The sequence below is a fragment of the Rhinoderma darwinii genome, chromosome 11, assembly GCF_050947455.1.
Source record: "Rhinoderma darwinii isolate aRhiDar2 chromosome 11, aRhiDar2.hap1, whole genome shotgun sequence".
NCBI lineage: Eukaryota > Metazoa > Chordata > Amphibia > Anura > Rhinodermatidae > Rhinoderma > Rhinoderma darwinii.
The window spans coordinates 94,091,718-94,101,281 of NC_134697.1; the positions used below are offsets into that span (position 1 = coordinate 94,091,718).

The 9,564-nt window shown below is 43.5% G+C and overlaps 1 protein-coding gene across 1 annotated transcript; it reads left to right on the plus strand.

Annotated features, from left to right (window-relative positions):
* Positions 1-8,345: 8,345 nt before the first annotated feature.
* On the plus strand, positions 8,346-9,090 carry LOC142663470 (histone H2A type 1-like). Its single transcript, XM_075842144.1, has 2 exons — positions 8,346-8,409; positions 8,765-9,090. Exons 1-2 carry the CDS (start codon positions 8,346-8,348, stop codon positions 9,088-9,090), a joined length of 390 nt encoding a protein of 129 aa, XP_075698259.1.
* Positions 9,091-9,564: the final 474 nt, after the last annotated feature.

The window sequence follows — 9,564 nt, forward strand, 5'->3', positions numbered from 1 at the left end:
AATGCCTGTAATATGAAGGAACAGGGATATAATGCCGGTAAGATGAGGGAACAGGAACATAATGTCTGTAATATGAGGGAACAGGGACATAATGTCGGTAATATAAAGGAACAGGGACGTAATGCCGGTAATATGAAGGAACAGGGACATAATGCCGGTAATTTGAAGGAAAAAGGAGATAATGCCTGTAATATGAAGGAACAGGGACGTAATGACAGCAATATGAAGGAACATGGACATAATGTCGGTAATATGGAGGAACAGGGACGTAATGCCAGTAACATGAGGGAACAGGGACATAATGCTGGTAATATGAAGGAACAAGGACATAATGCCGGTAATATTAAGGAAAAAGGACATAATGCCGGTAATATGAAGGAACAGGGACAAAATGCCTGTTAATATGAAGGAACAGGGACATAATGCTGGTAATATGAAGGAACAGGGACATAATGCTGGTAATATGAAGGAACAGGGACATAATGCCTGTAAGATGAGGGTACAGGGGCATATTACCGGCATTTTGTTCCTGTACCCTTCTTCAGGGGACATAATGCCAGTAATATGAGGGAACAGGGACATTATGCCTGTAATATGAGGGAACAGAGACATAATGTCGGTAATATAAAGGAACAGGGACATAATGCCGCTAATATGAAGGAACAGGGACATAATGCCGGTAAAATGAAGGAACAGGGATATAATTCCGGTAAGATGAGGGAACAGGGACATAATGTCTGTAATATGAGGGAACAGGGACATAATGTCAGTAATATAAAGGAACAGGGACGTAATGCCGTTAATATTAAGGAACAGGGACATAATGCCGGTAATATGAAGGAAAAAGGAGATAATGCCTGTAATATGAAGGAACAGGGACGTAATGACGGCAATATGAAGGAACAGGGACATAATGCCGGTAATATGAAGGAACAGAATCATAATGCCTTTAATATGAGGGAACAGGGACATAATGCCTCTAATATGAAGGAACAAGGACATAATGTTGGTAATATGAAGGAACGGGACATAATGCCAGTAATATGAGGGAACAGGGACATAATGCCTATAATATGAAGGAACAGGGACATAATGCCTGTAATATGAGGGAACAGGGACATAATGCCGGTAATATGAAGGGACAGGGATATAATGCCTGTAATATGAAGGAACAGGGACATAATGCCGGTAATTAGAAGGAACAAGGACATAATGCCGGTAATATAAAGGAACAGGGACATAATGCCTGTAAGATGAGGAAACAGGGACATAATGCCTGTAATATGAGGGAACAGGGACATAATGCCTGTAATATGAGGGAACAGGGATATAATGTCTGTAATATGAGGGAACAGGGATATAATGTCTGTAATATGAGGGAACAGGGACATAAAGCCGGTAATATGAGGGAACAGGGACATAATGTCGGTAATATGGAGGAACAGGGACGTAATGCCAGTAACATGAGGAGCAGGGACATAATGCCGGTAATATGAGGGAACATGGACATAATGCCGGTAATATGAAGGAACAGGGACATAATGCCGGTAATATGAAGGAAAAAGGACATAATGCCGGTAATATGAAGGAAAAGGGACAAAATGCCTGTAATATGAAGGAACAGGGACATAATGCTGGTAATATGAAGGAACAGGGACATAATGCTGGTAATATGAAGGAACAGGGACATAATGCCGGCAATATGAAGGAGCAGGGACGTAATGCCGGTAATACGAGGAACAAGGACATAATGCCTGTAAGATAAGGGTACAGGGACATATTACCGGCATTTTGTTCCTGCACCCTTCTTCAGGGGACATAATGCCAGTAATATGAGGGAACAGGGATATTATGCCTGTAATATGAGGAACAGGGACATAATGTCGGTAATATAAAGGAACAGGGACATAATGCCGCTAATATGAAGGAACAGGGACATAATGCTGGTAAGATGAGGGAACAGGGACATAATGCCGGTAATATGAAGGAACAGGATCATAATGCCTGTAATATGAAGGAACAGGGACATAATGCCGCTAATATGAAGGAACAAGGACATAATGTCGGTAATATGAAGGATCAGGGACATAATGCCGGTAGATGAGGGAACAGGGACATAATGCCTTTAATATGAAGGAACAGGGACATAATGCCTGTAATATGAGGGAACAGGGACATAATGCCTATAATATGAAGGAACAGGGACATAATGCCTGTAATATGAGGGAACAGGGACATAATGCCTATAATATGAAGGAACAGGGACATAATGCCTGTAATATGAAGGAACAGGGACATAATGCCTGTAAGATGAGGGAACAGGGACATTATGCCTGTAATATGAAGGAACAGGGACATAATGCCTGTAATATGAAGGAACAGGGTCAAAATGCCTGTAGAATGAGGGAACAAGGACATAATGCCTATAGTATGAAGGAACAGGGACATAATGCCGGTAATATGAGGGAACAGGGACATAATGCCGGTAATATAAAGGAACAGGAACATAATGCCGGTAATATGAAGGAACAGGGACATAATACCGGTAAGATGAGGTAACAGGGACATAATGCCGGTAATATGAAGGAATAGGGACATAATGCCGGTAATATGAAGGAACAGGGACATAATGCCGGTAATATGAAGGAACAAGGACATAATGCCTGTAATATGAAGGAACAGGGACATAATGCCGGTAATATGAAGGAACAAGGACATAATGCCTGTAATATGAAGGAACAGGGACATAATGCCGGTAATATGAAGGAACAGGGTCAAAATGCCTGTAGAATGAGGGAACAAGGACATAATGCCTATAGTATGAAGGAACAGGGACATAATGCCGGTAATATGAGGGAACAGGGACATAATGCCGGTAATATAAAGGAACAGGAACATAATGCCGGTAATATGAAGGAACAGGGACATAATACCGGTAAGATGAGGTAACAGGGACATAATGCCGGTAATATGAAGGAATAGGGACATAATGCCGGTAATATGAAGGAACAGGGACATAATGCCGGTAATATGAAGGAACAAGGACATAATGCCTGTAATATGAAGGAACAGGGACATAATGCCGGTAATATGAAGGAACAAGGAGATAATGCCTGTCATATGAAGGAACAGGGACATAATGTCGGTAATATGAAGGAACATAGTCATAATTCCGGTAATATGAAGGCACAGGGACAAAATGCCTGTAATATGAAGGAACAGGGACATAATGTCAGTAATATAAAGGAACAGGGACGTAATGCCGGTAATATGAAGGAACAGGGACATAATGCCGGTAATATGAAGGAAAAAGGAGATAATGCCTGTAATATGAAGGAACAGGGACGTAATGTCGGTAATATTGAGGAACAGGGACGTAATGCCGGTATTATGAAGGAACAAGGAGATAATGCCTGTAATATGAAGGAACAGGGACATAATGTCGGTAATATGGAGGAACAGGGACATAATGCCTGTAAGATGAGGGAACAGGGACATAATGGCGGTAATATGAAGGAACAGGGACATAATGCCGGTAATATGGAGGAACAGGGACGTAATGCCGGTAACATGAGGGAACAGGGACATAATGCCTGTAAGATGAGGGAAAAGGGACATAATGTCTGTAATATGAGGGAACATGGACATAATGCCGGTAATATGAAGGAACAGGGACATAATGCCTGTAATATGAAGGAACAAGGACATAATGCCAGTAATATGAAGGAACAGGGACATAATGCCGGTAAGATGAGGGAACCGGGACATAATGTCGGTAAGATGAGGGAAAATGGACATTATGCCTGTAATATGAAGGAACAGGGTCAAAATGCCTATAAAATGGGACATAATACCTATAATATGAAGGAACAGGGACATAATGCCTGTAATATGAGGGAACAGGGACATAATGCCTGTAATATGAAGGAACAGGGTCAAAATGCCTGTAGAATGAGGGAACAAGGACATAATGCCTATAGTATGAAGGAACAGGGACATAATGCCGATAATATGAGGGAACAGGGACATAATGCCGGTAATATAAAGGAACAGGAACATAATGCCGGTAATATGAAGGAACAGGGACATAATACCGGTAAGATGAGGTAACAGGGACATAATGCCGTTAATATGAAGGAATAGGGACAATATGCCGGTAATATGAAGGAACAGGGACATAAAGCCGGTAATATGAAGGAACAGGGACATAATGCCGGTAATATGAAGGAACAAGGACATAATGCCTGTAATATGAAGTAACAGGGACATAATGCCGGTAATATGAAGGAACAAGGAGATAATGCCTGTCATATGAAGGAACAGGGACATAATGCCTGTAATATGAAGGAACAGGGACATAATGTCGGTAATATGAAGTAACATAGTCATAATTCCGGTAATATGAAGGCACAGGGACATAATGGCGGTAATATGAAGGAACAGGGAAATAAAGCCGGTAATATGAAGGAAAGGGGACATAATGCCGGTAATATGGAGGAACAGGGACGTAATGCCGGTAACATGAGGGAACAGGGACATAATGCCTGTAAGATGAGGGTAAAAGGGACATAATGTCTGTAATATGAAGGAACAGGGACATAATGCAGATAATATGAAGGAACAGGGACATAATGCCGATAATATGAAGGAACAGGGACATAATGCCGATAATATGAAGGAACAGGAAAATAATGCCGATAATATGAAGGAACAGGGACATAATGCCGATAATATGAAAGAACAGGGACATAATGCCGATAATATGAAAGAACAGGGACATAATGCCGATAATATGAAGGAATAGGCAAATAATGCCGATAATATGAAGGAACAGGGACATAATGCCGGTAAGATGAGAGAACAGGGACATAATGCCTGTAAGATGAGGGAACAGGGACAAAATGCCGGTAAGGTGAGGGAAAAGGGACGTAATGCAGATAATATGAAGGAACAGGGACATAATGCCGATAATATGAAGGAACAGGGACGTAATGCCGATAATATGAAGGAACAGGGACGTAATGCCGATAATATGAGGGAGCAGGGACATAATGCCGATAATATGAAGAAACAGGGACGTAATGCCGATAATATGAAGGAGCAGGGACGTAATGCCGTTAATATGAAGGAACAGGGGCGTAATGCCGGTTCAAATGAGGGAACAGGGACATAATGCCGGTAAGATGAGGGAATAGGGACATAATGCCGGTAAGATGAGGGAACAGGGACTTAATGCCGGTTATATGAAGTAACAGGGACATAATGCCGGTAATATGAAGGAATAGGGACGCAATTCTGGTAATATGAAGGAACAGGGACGTAATGCCGATAATATTAAGAAATAGGGACCTAATGCTGGTAATATGAAGGAACAGGGACGTAATGCCGATAATATTAAGAAATAGGGACATAATGCCGATAATATGAAAGAACAGGGACATAATGCCGATAATATGAAGGAACAGGGACATAATGCCGATAATATGAAGGAATAGGCAAATAATGCCGATAATATGAAGGAACAGGGACATAATGCCGGTAAGATGAGAGAACAGGGACATAATGCCTGTAAGATGAGGGAACAGGGACAAAATGCCGGTAAGATGAGGGAACAGGGACACAATGCCGGTAAGGTGAGGGAAAAGGGACGTAATGCAGATAATATGAAGGAACAGGGACATAATGCCGATAATATGAAGGAACAGGGACGTAATGCCGATAATATGAAGGAACAGGGACATAATGCCGATAATATGAAGGAACAGGGACGTAATGCCGATAATATGAAGGGACAGGGACGTAATGCCGATAATATGAGGGAGCAGGGACATAATCCGATAATATGAAGGAACAGGGACTTAATGCCGATAATATGAAGGAACAGGGACGTAAAGCCGATAATATGAAGGAGCAGGGACGTAATTCTGGTTCAAATGAGGGAACAGGGACATAATGCCTGTAAGATGAGGGAACAGGGACATAATGCCGGTAAGATGAGGGAACAGGGACTTAATGCCGGTAAGATGAAGGAACAGGGACATAATGCCAGTAATATGAAGGAATAGGGACGCAATTCTGGTAATATGAAGGAACAGGGACGTAATGCCGATAATATTAAGAAATAGGGACTTAATGCCGGTAATATGAAGGAACAGGGACGTAATACCGGTAATATGAAGGAATAGGGACATAATTCCGGTAATATGGAGGAACAGTGACGTAATCCCGGTAAAATGAAGGAACAGGGACATAATGCCGGTAAGATGACGGAACAGGCACATAATGCCGGTTCAGATGAGGGAATAGGGATATAATGCCGGTAAGATGAGCGAACAGGGACTTAATGCCGGTTATATGAAGGAACAGGGACAAAATGCCTGTAATATGAAGGAACAAGGACATAATGCCGGTAATATGAAGGAATAGGGACGCAATTCTGGTAATATGAAGGAACTGGGACGTAATGCTGGTAATATGAAGAAACAGGGACATAATGCCGATAATATGAAGGAGCAGGGACGTAATGCCGGTAATATGAGGGAACAGGGACATAATGTCTGTAATATGAGAGAACAGGGACATAAAGCTGGTAATATGAAGGAACAGGGACATAATGCCATTAATATGAAGGAACAGGGACGTAATGCCGGAAAGATGACGGAACAGGCACATAATGCCTGTTCAGATGAGGGAACTTGGACATAATGCCGGTAAGATGAGGGAACAGAGGCATAATGCCGGTAAGATGATCGAACAGGGACTTAATGCCGGTAATATGAAGGAACAGGGACATCATGCCTCTAATATGAAGGAACAAGGACATAATGCCGGTAATATGAAGGAATAGGGACATAATGCCTGTAATATGAAGGAACAAAGACATAATGCCAGTAATATGAAGGAATAGGACGTAATTCCGGTAATATGGAGGAACAGGCACATAATGCCGGTTCAAATGAGGGAACAGGGACATAATGCCGGTAAGGTGAGGGAACAGGGACATAATGCCGGTAAGATGAGGGAACAGGGACTTAATGCCGGTTACATGAAGGAACAAGGACATAATGCCTGTAATATGAAGAAACAAGGACATGAAGCCGGTAATATGAAAGAACAAGGACATAATGCCTGTAATATGAAGGTACAGGGACAAAATGCCTGTAATATGAGGAAACAGGGACATAATGCTGGTAATATGAAGGAACAGGGACATAATGCCGGTAATATGAAGGAATAGGGACGCATTTCTGGTAATATGAAGAAACAGGGACGTAGTGCCGATAATATGAAGGAGCAGGGACGTAATGCCGGTAATATGAGGGAACAGGGACATAATGTCTGTAATATGAGAGAACAGGGACATGAAGCCGGTAATATGAAGTAACAGGGACATAATGCCTGTAAGATGAGGGAACAGGGACATATTACCGGCATTATGTCCCTGTACCCTCCTTCAGTGGACATAATGGCAGTAATATGAAGGAACAGGAAAATAATGCCGGTAATATGAAGGAACAGGGACATAATGCCGGTAATATGAAGGTACAGGGACGTAATGCCGATAATATTAAGAAACAGGGACCTAATGCCGGTAATATGAAGGAACAGTGACGTAATCCCGGTAAGATGAAGGAACAGGGACATAATTCCGGTAAGATGACGGAACAGGCACATAATGCCGGTTCAGATGAGGGAATAGGGACATAATGCCGGTTATATGAAGGAACAGGGACATAATGCCGGTAATATGAAGGAACAGTGACGTAATGCCGGTAAGATAAGGGAACAGGGACATAATGCCCTTAATATGAAAGAACAGGGACATAATGCCGGTAATATGAAGGAACAGGGACATAATGCCGGTAATATGAAGGAACAGTGACGTAATGCCGGTAAGATAAGGGAACAGGGATATAATGCCTGTAATATGAAGGAACAGGGACATAATGCCGATAATATGAAGGAACAGGGACATAATGCCGTTAATATGAAGGAACAGGGATATAATGCCTGTAATATGAAGGAACAGGGACATAATGCCTGTAATATGAAGGAACAGGGACATAATGCCTGTAATATGAAGGAACAGGGACATAATGCCGGTAATATGAAAGTACAAGTAGAAGCGGGAAAAGAGCGGCCGGTATTGTAAAATGAACGTGCAATTCAAAATCTGAGTTAAGCCAATCAACGGGAGGGGGAGGGATTGGTAATTTGAATTTACTGAAAGAAACGCCCTGAAAGTGACATGAATAACAGTTCTCTCTCTGGTCCGCCCAAGGTCTATATAAAGACGCGCCCCGCCGTTCTCGGTATAATATTTCTCTTCAGCTCCAGCTTACAGGATGTCTGGTCGTGGTAAAGGAGGAAAAGGACTCGGAAAGGGCGGTGCCAAGCGGCACAGGAAGGTGCTCCGTGATAACATCCAGGGCATCACCAAGCCTGCAATCCGCCGTCTAGCTCGCAGGGGAGGCGTCAAACGCATCTCCGGTCTCATCTATGAAGAGACTCGCGGCGTCCTGAAGGTTTTCCTGGAGAACGTCATCCGTGACGCCGTCACCTACACCGAGCACGCCAAGAGGAAGACTGTCACCGCTATGGACGTGGTGTACGCGCTCAAACGCCAGGGCCGCACTCTCTACGGCTTCGGAGGTTAATTCCGCTCCTGCTCAGTTCCATCTTACACAACACAAAGGCTCTTCTCAGAGCCGCCACATCCTCTATAGATCAGCTATGATGTCTGCTGGTGACCGCTCGTGTATCTGACTTCAGTTCCCTGTCGGTCGTGTGCACAGACTTCTTCGCAAGGGCAACTACGCTGAGAGGGTCGGCGCCGGCGCTCCGGTCTACCTGGCCGCTGTGCTTGAATATTTGACCGCTGAGATCCTGGAACTGGCCGGAAATGCAGCCCGGGACAACAAGAAGACCCGAATCATCCCCCGTCACCTGCAGCTGGCCGTGCGCAATGACGAGGAGCTCAACAAGCTGCTGGGTGGTGTGACCATCGCTCAGGGAGGCGTCCTGCCCAACATCCAGGCCGTTCTGCTGCCCAAGAAGACCGAGAGCAGCAAAAGCGCCAAGAGCAAGTGAGCGCCGCTTATCCCACATTTAACCACAAAGGCTCTTTTAAGAGCCGCCCACATGGTCCTTAGAACAGAGCTCACCGCTGATCTCCGATATGTAAACGTTCTGCGCCAGATAAGTGGCTCTGCTTGTACAGAAATCTAGCCATATCAATTCATATACCGCGGGGATAAACATTGAAGAGGAAGCCGTACGGTGGGTGGGTGTAGAACTTCTGCGTTACTCATGACCTATACATTCACTACTGCCTCGTGCAGATGGTGGCGCTGTCCTCATTGGTGCACTAACTATACTGTACAGAACACATTAATAGTACAACTACTCCAGTGATTCATGTTCACGATCTACAACCCGCCCCCGACTACATAGTATCTTAAATTATATCTTCCAGTCTCACTGGATTCTTCGAATGCGTCTCAGTAAATGTTACTCTGCAGCAACTTCATGCGTTAGTGGGATGAGGTCAGTCCTAAGTATAGA